Source organism: Leuresthes tenuis, unplaced genomic scaffold (assembly GCF_036924035.1).
Source record: "Leuresthes tenuis unplaced genomic scaffold, fLeuTen1.0.hap1 SCAF_13, whole genome shotgun sequence".
NCBI lineage: Eukaryota > Metazoa > Chordata > Actinopteri > Atheriniformes > Atherinopsidae > Leuresthes > Leuresthes tenuis.
In genome coordinates, this window is record NW_027325367.1 from 3,097,847 (window position 1) to 3,114,746 (window position 16,900).

Genomic DNA, 16,900 nt, shown 5'->3' on the forward strand with positions numbered 1-16,900 from the left:
AAACTAAATGCTCTGATGTGTCACTTCAAAATAGTTATTTAACCTCCAAACATCAACTCTCTGGTCCATTTGCTGAGGAACTGAGACCTTTTGTGGTTTCCAGAAAGAATAGTTTTCCCTTCTGGTAACTGAGTTGGTTAAAAAAACAGAAGCTTGTTGGCTTTGCTAACTGAAGTTTAACCCAACCAAGATTTCTGATGACAAAGCTGCTCCATCTCTGAGATATACTTGAACAACCAGAAGTCCCAGTCGGCTGACATGCATTTCCAGTTGGGTCTCTTCCATCTGCCCATAATTAGTTTTGAACATCTTGTCTTCGTATGCAAAACATTAACCTTCCATCTCCCCATCAGCTAACCATCCCTCTCCTGGTTTTTGCATGTTCTAGAGTTGCATTTCATAGAGTTGTCTGATTTTAGATATGATGTTAAGACTTTAAGAAACGGGGATTATTTCAGTGAAACCTTGAGCCTTGCTTTGCTTCCCGTCTGTTTTCCCACAAAGTTTACAGCAAATGTTCGCCTCCTCTCCTCACCTCACTGTCTTATCATGGGTTTCTTCCCTCTCGCAGGAGCCAATGAATGAACAGAACTTTGACACTTATGTGAGTACATTGACAGACATGTACACCCACCAGGACCAGTACCAGAGCCCAGAGAACAAGGCCCTGCTGGAGAACATTAAACAGGCCGTTCAGGGCATCCAGGTGTAGCGCTGGCCGAGGCCCCAACAGCAAATGCAAAGCAAAAACAACGACGGGAGGAAAAAAAGTGAAAAAGAGGGCGATGGGTTGTTCTTTTGCTGCTGTAATCTATCATTCTTCTTTTATTCTTATGCTCTCAACTCCATCGGTGTCTCTTTTTTATGTTGATTGTTGTTGCTTTGCTTTGGAAAACAAACTTTTAATCAAACATTCACGTTTTGTACATTTTCATATGACCTAATATAATGTGATGTACTGTTTATAGCTGCTAATGTATGCACATTCTAGTGTAAATGTATGTATTTATTTATTGTAAGCTTGAATCATTTCTTATTTAATGTGATTTACATACATAAAAAAAAAGACTGGGCATCACGGGTTTAACTGGGAGCAGAGCAGCAAGTGGAACGTGAAGAGCTGTCGTCTCTGAGAGGCTTTTCCCACGAGCTGTGAAGCAGATTTTTCTTCTTTTTAATGTCTGAAAGTGGACACTAATTTTATTGTAAATCTTTAGATGAAATCTATGAAAAGAACCAATGCTATAAGCACGAAGATTTCAAACATCATGACACGGAAACTTTCTGGTGCAAATCCCATCGTCCCCTTTCAGAGTTGTTTGGTTTCAAAGTGTCGCGTTCGTCCGCTTTTTCTTTTAAGTGGAAAGACCAATGGCTGCAGAAACTGTAGAAGACAATCTGCCATTGTGAATTTATTTTAAGTCATCCACCTTGACTAATAGTACAGCGTGTCAGCAATATTGGTATGATAATAATAAATTGTTGTTTAGATATGGAATGCTATCTATATGAGAAAAATGTTTGGGTATATGCAATTTCTTATGAATTAAACTAGCAGAAAGCTGATAGATCTTTTTACTAACTATAAATGTATTGCGTTTTGTATAGACCTTTTACTACAGTCATGTTCTGGGATTCTGACACGGGTGAGAGGACTTTGGTTCTGTCATGTTCGACTTTGCACAGGGACACCTTTGTTTCCATGTTTTGATGTTTTTGATTAAGAGGCACTTAGCGGGCAGAATGATCTGTAGATACGTTTTTCTCTCTGATGGCTTCACTGGGCATACAGGGTCAAACATTCCCATTGTATATTGCACTCATTCTCCAGAAAACGTCTTTCCAGTCATGCATCTGAGCCACAGTGGAACTGCCTTTTATAAAATGATCTATGTTGTTGAGAGGACGAATGAAAACTCGAGCCAGCAGTCGTAAAGCCCCGTCTGTGCACTGAATCTGCTTTTCGATGACAGTGAGTCTGAAGTTACAGTTCTGATGGAAAGTTTTCTGAACACAGTCAATCATGCATGCACTTTATTGGAGTATGTTTAAGTATCATCACGTGGTAAATGAAGCAAAAATTGTACAGTGAGTTTGTTTAAGCTGACTTTGTTCTGGCGATGCCTCTTTGAAAGCAACTTGGAGAAAATTCTTCTGGTTAATTTGTAACTTAAAGGGAAACTCCCTCTCTGTTCTCTTTACATTTCCAGCTCCCTCAGCACCACACTGACGAACACCTGCCTGCACACCGCCTTTCTGTGTTTTCTTTTCAAGTATTCAAACGTGTTTTAAACACGAATACACTCCTGTGTTAGTTCATTGGGCGACTTCAAGGCTTGTAAACTCTCTTTTCTCGACTTTCATTTCAAGAGTCCAGACATAAAATCACTCATCCCCAAGGTTATTCCAGCTGTAGAGTAGAAATTTGGTGGTTTGCAACCATGACAGCGAGCACAAAGGAAACGGTTTTATGGTTTCCTTTTGGGAACATTTTATAATGCCATGCATCTCACTGCATATTAACAGTAGAACACTTCCAGTGTGGAACAAGCTAACATTACCGTGTGCTTGTCCACACGACCAAAAGATAGTATTCTCACAAAACAGGCGCAGAAATTGGGAGAGTGTAACATTTTAATTGGCTGTAGTTTTCTACTGGATGCAAACCATATTTGTTTCATATCAAAACCTTGATGTGTGACTTTGATGCCAAACAAACTGACTGTGACTCACAGCAGGTTGAAAGGTGAAAACTTGTTGGATGATATTGGAAAGATGAGCCTCAAATTTGGTTCTGTTTCATGACAGTTTGAGGTGTAACGCCAAGTTCCACCCCCACTGCTAACTCCTTAAAAGTGTTTCTGAGCATCTGATATATCATATCTGTGACAGTTTCATGTGATGCAACCAAAAGGATGTCACAGCAAAACAAAGACATGTTACGTTTTCCAGCCCAGGAAATGCTGTAATTCTACCATTTTTATCTGGAAGAAGCTGTTCAGTTTTCCTAAGATGAAAAAAAAAAAAAGAACAAAAGAAAGTCGGCAGCACATTCGAACACATCTTTGACAGCAGACCAGCATCAGACACTAACCTAAAGACTACTGTCAGCGACAAAAACTTAACGTAAAACCTTAAAAATACTTCATTTGGACTGTGGACCGACAGGACTATAACATATTTTGTTGTAAAACTGTGCTAAAACTTGCATTTTAAGCGGTTTGTGTATCTTTTTGTGGTATTAAAATGACACACAAAATGGTTGTGGAGGGGTAAAGGTGTGGAGCTGGGTTTCATCCCTTCACTGTACAAACCTGCAGTGGAAAAGTGGAAAAATATATACTTCTCTAATCTTACTGAGCAGACCCTTTAAACTCAAGTAGGAATCTCAAACTAATCCCAAAGACGCTATTTTTTTTGTAAATGTGGCCAAATCATTTATTAAAACGTACTTAATATTTAAGAAGGCATAATCACTCTGAATGGGATCCTGTTGCTTTATATTTTCTAAACCATTTTCGGCTTCAGTCTAATTTTCCACAGGAAGGAGAAGCAAACACCAAACTGCTGAAAAGGGGGAGTTTTCCTTTAGAGATGTTTCTTCTTTTGGACTTTCACTGCAAAGTGTCATTCATTGGCCTCACATCTCTGTTCAGAGCGTTGTGTCTGCAGCTTCCTGCCAGTGAACTACAGCTTTACATAGAGTGACCGCTTGTATTTTTATTTAGTCAGTTACTCTAACTGATAACAGAGGAGATGGGAGTTAAAGCACAATTCTGCCACTTAAAGACAACCAATAGCCTAGATATTGTAATATCAGATGTAAAAGCTAAACTGTAAGTATTTACATAGAGAACCTCAACACTAACATGTGTCATGCTAGAAAGCAAAAGAAATCCATATGAATATTTGTGAAAATGTTTCTTTTCGGCTGTGCACTGATGAGGGGTTTTTATACAACATTCATTTTCTCTCCTTTGGCCCCTTTTTCTCTGTTAATCGCAAACTTTCAGCAATGTTTCTTACCACATGGCATGGGATTTTGTTAATATTTTTGCTGTATGTTTAAGGTCACGAGTTGCTACGTGAAATTTTAATTTGACTTGTGAAGTTTGTACAATTTTTTATCATGCTGGTGTTGGCATCTCTTGCTCTGAATAAATCTTGTGTTGCGACACTGATTATGACCTGTTCATTTGAAAACTGGTGATTAGTTATGGGCAGTAAGTCAGAAATGACCTGAAGTAATCAAGGCAGTGTTTTAGCTTTAAAACTGACGCTCTATCTCCCTTGTGGATTTATTTTTGCCTAAAAGTGGCTTGTTTTGTATTCACAATACCTTCCAAATATAATACAAACAGAATTACATTTATAGGCCTTGTTTTACGAGTGAAGAAAGAATTTCCACAGCTGTCCATCATTTGAGAAAAATGACCAATTGCATTTGAACCCTTGAATAAAAGAGAATTCTCAAATTTAAAGCTGTAATTTCTAGACCCTTCCTCCAATTTGAATGTAAATGCTATCAAATTAAAACTGAGTCTGTACATTGGCTTGATGTTTTAGTAATAATTGCCACTACACAGGTAATTCTCACCCATAGGAGTATAATATATTTAGCAAGCATACTCTGAACGCAACAATAAGTTGAGTGAATCTGGAATTTGTTAATTTTGCAGGGAAAAAATAAAAACTTTGCTTCACAAAAGCAGAATAAAGAAATGCTTCCTATTTACGTTAGTTATCTGTAATTTACTAGGTGCATCATCATTGTGATAAATAAAAACGTAGAAATTCATTGTAAACATTTTTTATCTTTTAATAATAATTTTCTAATTTACGATAGTCATAAAGTCGTAATTGGTAGGTCGTTCTACTTAAAACTAAAAAGGCGAGAGTGCAACATTTAATTTTTTTAAATACTCCGTCGTACTAATTTAATCCACTTAAATTATATATTTTTTATTTTACTGAAATGTCCAAAACTCTTCTTTTTTATTTGATGAATCTTCTAAAGTGCAATGCTATTTTTAAATGAACAAAATAATATTCTAAGTAGTTTTCTCGTGCCGATGTTATTGTAAATAGAGGGCACGCAAAATTGGCGCCAACACACTCCAGTTCCCTCCATTGTTTTACTTCCGGGTCAAATCAAATCAACTTCCGGTATAACATAAACAAATTGAACACTGGCGTGTGGCGGTTTCACCTGAACCGCGGAGGTTCTAAACGGGTTTCGGATGAACGGTTAGCTCTGGTCGATTTGGTTTTGGGCTGATAGGAGACGGTAATAATGGTGAAGTGTGTCGTCTCTGGATGTCCGAACCGGATGTGGAGCTTTAACCGGGGGAACTTAAGCAGACCCCTGAAGAGGTTTTTCAACTTCCCCAGAGACCCCGAGCGAGTTAAGGTAGAAACATATTGCTCTTAAATGTCCAAATCCGGTAACAAACTACATACTCCATTAGGATGTCGTCCACAGTTTACCTGTTTCACTGTAGGCTTCTGATTATAGCATGACGTCGTTGTCTTACCTGGCGGTTAAAGGAGCATGCTAACTGTTTTAGCTCAGTGGCTAACAACACACCTGGGTATTACATTGAAAACCACTTCGTTAAACATGCTGATGGGGTGGATATTTGGATGCGCCACTCTTCTGGCAATTGCAGATGTCTTGTGGTGGAAGATTTTTTTTTGTTTCGTCACTAAAAACACCACACTGTAAAATACCTGCAAGCACTGAGACCATGAGCATGTTTACGTTATTTAACATGGTCACCTGAAATGTCTATGTTGTTGATTCGCTATGTGTCTATGTGCTCAGGTGTGGCATTTGCACACCCTGGATAGACAGCTATACGTGATCATAATTACCTGTTTCTCAAGACAGAGCTATCTTTTTTATTTTTTATTTTTTATTTTTAACTGAAAATGGTCCTGATAATCAGATCTGTAACACAATATATATATTTTTTCAATCATATTCCTACAGACTGCTCTTTGATAGTTTAAAATGAGCTGACGCCTGCTTGTAAACGTCAGGATTGTACATATTGGTGTTCAGATTGTCAGTTTCAACTTATTTGTTATTTATCAATGCAAAACTTTGTGAAGTCTGAGCTATGTTTGAGGCAACGTCTCCCATATATATAGATAACCCATCCACCCATCCATCATCTGCCGCTTATCCGAAGGTCGCGGGGACCGCAGCTTTAACAGAGAAACCCAGACTTCTATATATATATACAGTTTCAGCTGCATTGACCTAATGAGACGGGTTCATTCATGGCCTCAAACATTTCTGATGGCTTCAAAATCAGGAGTTGCAATTACAGAGAAACGTTTCTGACCTTAGATGCAATTTGAAGCAGTTTTGACTCCTTCACTGCGTCTCGGGTTACGAGAAAAGTGAATTGATTTGGTTAAAAGGGAAAGTTCCGTTTTGGAGTCGTTCGGACGCTATTTCGATAATTCGCGTTTCCTATATTATGTTTATGCATTATAACGGGAGTGACCGGGACAAAGCCTCTACAGCCTCTAAATAATGCTTGAAACTTCTTAATTTCGATATTACTTTAATATGAATAGCCAGTACTATTTACTCTCTGAGTTCAGAGTTGCCTGTTGTTGTTATTGGGGGCTTTCTACGCACGCGTCTACGTGTGACGTCATCGACGTGCGCCGCCACAACATCGGCTATCTTTACACGAAATTTGCTACTGCTGCACATAACATGGTTCGTTTTTGCGTATTTCCAAATTGTCCAAACAAAATGACGAAATGGTCAAAGTTCAGCTTTCACGCGCTTCCTTTTCGTGACCTGGATTTATTAAAGCTCTGGCTCGTTGCTCTGAAAATGGACCCGAATACTGCATTGGAAGCGTTGAAACGTGCGGATAATCGGGTTTGCGGTGCTCACTTCGCTCCAGAGGACTTTTTTCCCCCAAAGACACAGAAAGAAGGCGTCAAAAGACAGCGTCTGCACCTCCGGAAGAATGCCATCCCGATGGTTGCAGAAGGCACAACGGACACATCGGGGGTAATGTATTCACTTTGAAGCTGTGTCATGATATTATTAGGCTATAACCTGTGCACATGGATCAGTGTATAATATCTGAAAGTACAAAACGGTAAAATGTCCGTGGGGGATCCGGGGGGACTTTGCCCGTTCGATCCTGCAGGTTTTGGCTGGGTCTTCCAGAAAAAAAGTCTCTACCACAGCCCGGTTTATCAAAGCTGCGAAATTCTCTGCCGTTGTGAGACAGTCATTTCTGGAGACATCCAGACGTGTATCTCTTGGTCTCAAATCCGGAGCAACAAAGGCATTCCTCTGTTGGCATAGGTCAGTGTTTCTCAATTCCGGTCCTTGTGACCCACTGCCCTGCATGTTTTCGATGTTTCCCTCCTTCACCACACCTGATTCAAATGATCAGCTCGTCACCAAGCTCTGCAGTGGCCTGATAAGGAGGCATTCATTTGAATCCAGTGTGGTGGAGGAAGGAAACATTGAAAACATGCAGGGCAGTGGGTCACGAGGACTGGAATTGAGAAACACTGGCATAGGTAAACATCGTCTACAAGAACACCACCAGTTAGCATCGATTCCCGGACGTGCAGCGGTCTGTTGTTCTCAGTCCAGCTGTTCCTCTCTCTGCTTCTGCGGTAAACGGTAAGGACGTCCATCGTATTAAAGTCCACATCCTCAAAATCCGATAAATATTCTGCCTTGTTGCACAAAACTAGCAGTAGAAAACTCCGCGCGAAGATAGCCGACTGTCACAGAGCACGGGGTGAATGAGCTGTGCTGCAGCGGCGCGCGTCGATGACGTCATCCCAACATACGAGTGTGTTGAAAGCCCCCGACAACAACAACATCATCTGAACTCACAGGGCAATAGTACTGGCGATTCGTATTAAAGTCTTGGTGAAATTAAAGAGTTTCGTGCCTTATTCACTCCCGATATGATATACGCGGCTCTCAAATGATCTAAATAACGTCTGGACAACTCCGAGTGACACCTAAATGTTATCAATGAGTAAATGAACGTACACACAGCAAGAAATAAGGTCCAGGTTTAAACAAACGGAACTTTCCCTTTAAGATCGATGAACACCACCAGTAACTTTGGAGACTCTGTCCAGGTATGGCTGGCAGCTCTGAGGGAGACGGACAAGCAGGACAACACAGAGCAACATTTGATCTGCGAGGACCACTTCCTGCCAGAGGACATCTCCAAAAACGGCGTCAACAATGACGCCATTCCCATCATGCCCCCCTGCCTGGATGGACCAATGAGCATGATCAACCCCTGGGGAGCCGAATCATCTGAGGAAGACGATCAGTGGGCTGCTGCTGGTGATGATGATTTTGAGGATGAAGGTGGAGATGGTGTCCCTTTCAATACAAAGCTTTCTGCACCTGAAATTCCTCGACTGGATCCACCAGAACGGGTCAGAAAACCGTTACAATGACACACACACCTGTTTATTCTTCTTTACTGTGATAGCTCTGACATTTTATTGTTTGACCTCCAGGCTCCAGCTACTAAAGTGGCTTCAGGAGCCAAGAAGAAGAGTCTGTAAGTAAGTTTTAATCACGAGTAAAACATAAATAAAGATGAATCCTGGGTGCTGTGAGATATCTTCTGCTCTCTTTCTTGCCTACTGCAGGGTTGCGGCGCATCGGAAGGATGATCTCATTCCATTCAAAAAATTCAATAGAGAAGGTGTTTTTTGTTGTTGTTTTTTTCCTTATTGATGTATTTTTATGAGTCAAAATAAAAAGTTGTTCCTACATGATCTAGTTCTGAAAACTCATTGAACTGACTTAACATTCTTAGATTCAGTCCAACTCACAACGACAAGGACAGAATTTATTTTAAGAATATTAGCCATGATTTATTGTTTTTAACTCCTAAATGAATGGTTTTATTTCAGCCTCGTCCTCTAACTGAGCGTTTTGTTGCACTCAGATTTGTCCCTGGGAGTGCTGACGAAGGGTTTCCTGGAGTTGTTCCTGAAATCACCGGACAACTCGCTGGACATCAGGCACGTCGTCATGAGCCTGCAGACGCGCAGGCGGCGAGTCTATGACATCACCAACGTGTTGGAAGGCATCAGGCTCCTCGAGAAAAAGTCGTCCAACAAGTACAAGTGGATGTAAGTGAACAGATGTGTTTATCTTCATGACGATGATGCAGGAAGATCGCTGAAAACAACATAAAGGTGGCTGAAATAAAAACTTTAAAACTACAAACGACCAACAAACACCATCCACAAATGTTATCACATCCAACTGATGCGTCCATGTCGTTACTATGGTTACTGCTAATCAGCGATCTTCTTTCTTGTCTTCTTAAGCCGAGCCATAGATGCATCGGTGAACAACAGCGCCATCTGCTGGATGGTGCTTTGTGACTCACGAGCTTTTTGTTTGTGGATCGAAAGAATGCCTCAAAACTGCGAACGTGTGATTGGTGCTCCACAAACGCTGAGTCACGATTCTCAAACAGAATTTTCAGTTTCAGAAATGGAAAATGATTTATTTACAAATACACCAACAGACCAGTTACAAACAGGAAATCAGTATTTGTGGACAACAAAACACGTGTGCAACTCAAGGCCTATCTGGAGATCACCTTCTGTGCATTTGCAGTTATTTTTGAGACATATTTTTATCACAACTCGCGGTCTTCTATCAGCAGGTGGAATTAAAGGACTTCAAAGTGTTTTCTTCAATGAACTTTTAACTCTCTGCTCTCTGACTGTCGCCTGTCCAGAGGAAGCTGTCCGCCCTCCAGCTTCATGGGGAAGAACAAGTTCCAGGGGAAGAGCAAGTTCCAGGGGGAGATGGACAACCTGAAGCTGGTGGAGGACACGCTGGACACCCTCATCAAAAGCTGTGCACGGCAGCTCTTTGACATGACGGACAACCTTCAGAACTCTGCATATCCTTTCACAGAGGTCAGAGGTCACTGCTGGCAACAACTGAGCTTCCTGGCTTTTGGAATATGTTTCCTTATTTCAGGGATGTCCAAAGTCGGTCCTCGAGGGCAGCTGTCCTGCATGTTTTAGATGTTTCCCTGCTTCAACGCACCTGATTCAGATTAAATGGATTGAGTTCTGCACAAACCTGCTAATGATGCATCAAAAAATCCATCCCCAGCTCACGGTGCATCCTTCCCTGTTGCCTAATAGTACGATAAAGGTGTTTCATTACTCATTTTAAAATGTTTTGTGCAACATTAATGAAAACAAAGATGGAGAAAAAAGCAGTAGCAGGATGTCAGCCATGTTGTAAACAGTCAGAGGCCTAAAATACCCAGAAACGCTGCTTTCTTTAACCTCTCCTATACGCTGGCTTATGTGACACACGAGGACATCGGCCGGCTCAAAGCCTTCCAGGAGCAGACGGTGATCGTTGTCAAAGCTCCGGAGGAAACTAAACTGGAGGTCCCTGCTCCTAAAGAGGTGAAAAGACCAAAGCATGTGTTGGCTTTTAGGAGGACGTGGTTCAGTCTGAGCAGCTCCTGTGTTTTAAACCTGGAGTCAATCTTGTGAACGTTTTTCAGTGAGTTGATCAGCATCAGGATGACTGAGGTTGTGTGTGTGACTGCAGGACAGCATCCAGGTCCATCTGAAGGGCAGTATGGGTCCCATCATGGTCATGACTTGTGATGTTGGGACAGAAGAGAATAGCAGCTGCTTCCTAACATTGGAGGAAAGTCGGATAAAGACAGCCACGCTTCACACAGGTAACAACAAACCAAGTCCGCAGTCATGCACGAAATATATGAAACTGCCAGCTGATTTATTTCCACATTAACTTCTCACTCGAGCCAGAGCATATATGATGGGAGCTTCTGGATATCATGAAGAAGAATGTAAATCAGAGCTGAAAAATGTTCTCAACACAGTCAGAATATTTGCTGTTTACACGATTATGTCTGCAGAGTTCAGTGAGCAGTGAAAGATGAGCATTTCCATCCGTTTGCAGCACAAATCACCACAATTACAGACTTCTCCCCTAAAGTCTGTTTAAGGAGACAGAACATTTATATTGAAATAGTCTGAAGCTGTTTCCCACCGTTCTTCTGTGTCGGTGTGTATTTTTCCTCAAAGCTGCAGTTGCTGAGTTGCTCTTATTTCTCCTCATTTTTAGCAACTCAGCAACTTTGTCTGCGGTGTTTTTTAATAAGAAAGCAGGTTTGAACGTATCGACATGTTGAACAAACCTCATTCTCCTACAGAGCAACTGCAGCCCAAGCAGGCTCTGAGCTGAGCTGCTTTTACACATAAACTGCCAGAATAACAAAGATCCTCCATAAAAACTGAATATCTGAAGCACTGATCGTGAGTCTGCATCACTTTGAAAAGCACAAACCACCAGTATAGCTTTAACTTCTGCACAAGTCTGCTGGACTTCATGGTGCATTCAAGTGCACTTTGTACAGTACAGTCCCACTCATACGGACTTCACTTATCAGTGTTTAAATAAAGGAAAATACGGAGACGTGTATCAAGCGTCACATCAGTTGGAGCTAAATGCTAAAGTTAACAGGATCACAGTGAAAACGCTGCACATGCTCATGTTTAGCAGCTGTAATGTTTATTATGTTCACCACAAAGGTTAAATGTGCTGGTGTTGCAACATTTATCGAGCAGCCCTAATGACAAAGTGTAGCTGAGACTGCAGGTTATGTGATTATCCAGCTTTCTAGTCATAGTTTTGTCCCTGATTTCTTTGCATTCTTATATAAAACTTTGGAGTTATTTCAGCCTAAGTTGTGGGTCAATAAAGACCAACAAATCAATGTTCTCTGGTGGACATCTGATACTGTTTCCTAATGACTTTTTGCTCTGCTGTGTCCCGCATGCACCAAGGTCATGACATGTGTGATTTACTCCAACTTTAGCTGATTAATCGTTTTCATTTCATGGTGTCCCTGTTGCTGCAGAGTCCTCCAGCATACAGAGCGCATAGCCAGCAGCTGACCACCAGGAGGCGCCAGCTGTCCTCCGGGTTTGGACACAAAAACCCAACAAGATGGGCCGCTGGGTGTTGCACAAAATGTCTGGTTCAACAGTTGTGGTGTCAGATTGAAATCATCAGCTGATTTTTCTTTTTATGGCAGCTGAAACTCATGAAACGGATCTTTGAGTTTGACAGCGAAGGCAACACGAAGAACACTACATAATTTTCCTTTGGACCGACTTTTCAGCTCTCCACATAACGATGAGGACAGGTTGACGTGGATCCTTGGAGCTTTATTTTTGTAGAAGAGATGACGGGGAGGAATAAACTGTTGTGCCTCAGAGAAGGACTTTATGGAGGCATGTATTCTACATCATAGTCATGTGCTGACTTAGAACTGCTGTTAAATATTTGACTTATTTGTGTTTACTCTTTGTTTACTGGATTAACTTTCTAATAGGAACACACTTCTATCATGTAAAACTAATGAAAAATAAAACAAAATATGCACACGGTTCATGTGTTTTAATAAGCAGCTGAAGCAAACAACAGTGGGGGTGCAGAAACTAATGTGTTAGTAAAGGACATTTTTCTGTTTCACAACAAAATATGAGCTGGAAAATAAGTGAACTGTACAGAAACAGCCGGAGGAACGCGTTGCAGCTGATCAGGTTATATGGTAACGGGTAAGTAACATGGTTGGGAATAAAAAAAGAGCACCTGAGAGAGCCAGAGTCTCTCAGAAGTACAACAATCTGCAAATAATCGCAAATTCTGGAGCAATTACAGAATATTGATCCTCTGTGTGGGAGAATCTATGGAGCTGGAAACCTGCACATCTGGACCCATCAATGCTGAAAGGTATATACAGCTTTTAGAGCAACATCTGCTCCCGTCCAGATGAGGTCTTCTTCAGGGAAGGCCTTCCATATGTCAGCAGGACGATGTTAAACCACATCCTGCATCTGTTCCAACAGCACGGCTTCGTAGTAGAAGACCCAGGACTGCTGAGCAGCTGGAGAAATGGGACGAGGTTCCTCTCCCAGAGGTCCAGCAGCTGGTCTCTTCAGTTACAGATGTTTACAGATGTTGTTAAAAGAAGAGGGGATGCTACACAGTAGGAAACCTGTTCCAGATTCTATAATGTGCTGCTGCTATCGGATTCAAGATGAGCCGATATTTTCAAGAAATTTGAACATTTGACTTGGTTTCCGTGACTGCTGGGATAGGCTCCAGAGGGACCCGATTAACGGATTGACGGTATCGAAAATGAATGGATGACTTGGTTTCCGCGTTCTCCTGTTTATAAAAATAAATCCCTGCATTTAGTTTTTATTTGCATTTTACACAGCTTTGCTTTGACTTCATGGATCCACATTTCCTCCTCCTTTAATCCCCTTTAAACTCATAACGCTTTTGATGTGCTTTTGACTAACAGCTCACAGAATTTGCATGTTTTTTCCAGCTTTTAGGGCTTCCAAGATTATTTCCACGTCTTCACCTAAAACCAGAAGAAGCAGTGATCTTTAACTTTACTTAACGCCCTTTGCTTCTTAAAAGCTACGGACTTTTCCTGTAAGTTGTTTTACTTCCTCATCCTGTTCGACTGGGTAACATCTGATTCAGCTGTGAGGTTGACAACAAACCGCTGTGTCGAAGTTTGCTTAACACAAGGTCAGTTTGTACAATTATAAATCGTTTCATATTGAAATTGTGTTATTATTTTAAGTGCCTGCAGTGGTGTGGTGTTTAGCACCGTCGCCTCACGGTGGTTTGCAGGTTCGATCCCCAGCCGGGGCCTTTCTCTGTGGAGTCTGCATGTTCTCCCCGTGTATGCGTGGGTTCTCCCCGTGTATGCGTGGGTTCTCTCCGGGTTCACCGTCCAAAAACATGCATGTTAGGTTAATTGGTGACTCTAAAAATGATCCCTAGGACTCGATAGTTGGATTAAACGGGTACAGAATATGGATGGATGGATTTTTTTTAAGTTGCCGTCTGTAACTTTATTTAACTTTATTTAAACCAGTTACTTTCACTTCCATGTACTCGGGGAGCAAAAGCTGAACGCTGGTAAATTTCCGCTTCTGAAATACTCGAAAGTCTCGCTTCCTAAATTCACAATAGTTTTCAAACAGGATCCAGAACGTGTTGAGTAAATTATCGTAAAAAGGATTTGGGACGTTGGAAAAACGGATCGATCCAGTCAGGCATTTTGTCCCATTTGGTTTTCTGACACCCCGGAATTAAAATGGTTTATATGTGCATAATGAACCTCAAAGGCACGATAGACCGTGTCAACCATATACAGGCATTTAGCAGCAGCATTCATATATAAAAGATCTCCATAATCCAGCACAGCTAAAAAGGTAGCAGCAACAAGTCGTTATTCTACATTAAAAGAAAAATGCTACTTCATTCGAAAATAAATACTGTCAGATCTTTATAGGTTTAGGAATTGTACAACTTCAGTTTATTGAATGTTTCCAAGGTATTTACATTTCTGATCTGTCTGAAAATCACGTGAATGTCAATGTTTATTTATTAATTATGGAAATAATGAGGTGCTACTTTGTAACTGCGCTATGTGGAGATGCAGCAACAACATATTGTTCTCAGTAACCAGTAAAACTGAGTTGTTACAGCTTCATGCTGCTCAGTGTTGTGAGAAGCTCAGAGAAATGGGAATAATTTATATTCACGTTTTGTTTTGCAGATTTCTGACCAGTGATGAGATCCCAGGTAAGATTTGCTTCTCATCACTCTTTCACGTTACCCAGTTGGTGCAGTTTTTCGGCCTTTCTTCCCAGCAGATGTGTTGTTTAAGCAAACTTTTCTCACTCTGACGTCAGAAGTCAGGATGATCAGAACAGCAGCAAAGGAGAAAGGAGGGTATAGTTGTTGACTCTGTGTAGGGAGGAGGTCAGAGTAGACGGGTGATTTCTTCTTTTAAGCATGAGATCACAACCTGAACTACATGTTTGTTGTTGTAGCAATAATCAGCTATTTTGACCCAAACTACAATCTTTCTTCGAGCTTCAATACGTTTTATTTTCAGGAATAAAATGAATCAAACAGATGAAATATTTCTCAGTGACTTTGGGTTTTATTTTCAAGGTTGGGACAAGTGACCTTAGCAGTCTTCCAGGCTGGAGGACATCATTTTTATAGTTAGATTATAGTTTCTTTAAGTTCCAGTAATAGTTTTCAGATTGTATTTTTATTTACTGGTATTTAATAAGTTATTTTATTGTCTTTTGTTACCAGTTCTGTTATGAATCGGTTTGAGGAAACAGAGGGAGGACTCCCTCCCTCTGACACAACTCTGTGTGGGCAACATGACAGAAAGAACAAAGTTCAGAGGTGAGGATTTTATCTCCATCCATGACTGTTCTTCATTAAAGACTAAAAAACTCAGATCAATTTATCATCATAACAGTGAATGCTCTGTATGTGTTGAAGCCCAGAGAAGCAGAGGCCAGACTCTCCTGTACCCAGCTGTGTGTCCATGAGGAGTGATCGGTCCATGTTCGAGCCACCTGTATTTAAAGGACAAAACTCTTCAGAGTAAGTCTGTGTTATAGAAAAATAAACTATTTAAACATAAACAGACAGGAAGTTGGATGTAAATGCAGGAAAATGATCTGACAGACCAAAGTGGGATTGTGAGAGGGATTTATAGCTGCCAGGAACACCCAAAGTATCTCTTCCGCTTGTTTGGATGTACTGGTGGACTGTAGTGGAGGGCCTTTTGAAACCAGGCGGCCATTTCAGGTGAGAGGGCCTGTATGGCCTTGTATTTGCTGGCATTCTTAGTGACTGTTAGGGTGAGTTTGCCTGTTGAATCTGCTGGGGGTGGGCAAAAATATCGATGTAGCAATATATCGCGATATTTTGTCTTTCGATGAAATATCGATATTAAAATTTTTTAAATATAAGTTTTTTTCCGTTTGTTTAAAAAAAAAAAATGCTTTCATTGATAGGACAGTTAGTGAGAGACAGGAAACAGGGCAGAGAGAGGGGGAACGACCTGCAGTAAAGGTTGTCCAATGCAGGACTGGAACCGGGCCCGACTGCAGTGAGGACTACGGCTTCTAACCCCTAACCCTCACTGAAGCAGATATCACAACTGCTGAAGATATCGTGACAGTTGAAGCAGAATGATTCACTGAGGTTTCAGTTCAGTTTCAATGTGTGGACACTGACCCACACTGCACTTTGTGTCATAATTGTGCTCAGGGAGACTAAGAATAATGCACACTGCACTTTTCAATGTGTTTCAGACAGTGTGTTGTCCATGCAATTATCTTGTAACTTTTGTTGTATAGTTACAATGAAATGGCATGGATAATTTGAATTAAATTGTTTTGACTCAGTTTGTCCCATGAATTATCACTATCATCTGATGTACATACAAGTCGGATTTTAAGATGCATAATGCCTTTAACATTTTTCAGTGAACTATGTAGAATATCGCAATATATCGCAAAATTTGGATATCGCAATATCACATCATATCATGAGTCAAGTATCGTGATGCATATCGTATCGTGAAGTCCTTGGCAATACCCACCCCTAGAATCTGCTTGTGTGTCTTGTCCTGCCTCCAACTCTGGCACCCTCTTTACTTTCATTACCCCCTACCCGAAACAGGGTTTGTATCCCCACCCCGCTATGGCTGGTGGGCTTATGACAAAACATAATATTCTTTAACACACCTGCTTAGTTTATTTCATGCAAACACAGATTTAAACACTTAAATGTTCCAAAACATGTCTCCAAAGCATGTTGGTCACAAGTTACTGAAAGTACATTATACAGCAGGTTTGAATAGAACTTTGAATAGTACTACTGTGAAGCTGATGATTTAACTGTCATGAGACACCTCCACCTCTTCATTCAGTTAAGTCTGTCATCGTCTCAGATCAA

General features: G+C 40.9%; 2 protein-coding genes across 8 annotated transcripts in view; both read left to right on the top strand.

The window, feature by feature from the left end:
* Window positions 1–3,574, top strand: part of myt1la (myelin transcription factor 1-like, a) — a 77,956-nt gene extending 74,382 nt beyond the window's left edge. For all 7 annotated transcript variants that reach the window (XM_072362219.1, XM_072362218.1, XM_072362221.1 and 4 more), the window contains one exon: window positions 572–3,574. In XM_072362219.1, coding sequence (XP_072218320.1) covers window positions 572–712 — 141 coding nt within the window. In that variant the 3' untranslated portion in view covers window positions 713–3,574. The remainder of the gene's footprint in view (window positions 1–571) is intronic.
* Window positions 3,575–5,165: 1,591 nt separating this feature from the next.
* On the top strand, window positions 5,166–12,483 carry e2f6 (E2F transcription factor 6). Its single transcript, XM_072362805.1, has 9 exons — window positions 5,166–5,410; window positions 8,143–8,451; window positions 8,536–8,579; window positions 8,671–8,726; window positions 8,973–9,159; window positions 9,780–9,946; window positions 10,355–10,470; window positions 10,619–10,754; window positions 11,958–12,483. The coding sequence occupies exons 1-9, from the start codon at window positions 5,294–5,296 to the stop codon at window positions 11,981–11,983; spliced, it is 1,158 nt and encodes a 385-aa protein (XP_072218906.1). The 5' UTR covers window positions 5,166–5,293; the 3' UTR covers window positions 11,984–12,483.
* The last annotated feature ends 4,417 nt before the right edge of the window (window positions 12,484–16,900 follow it).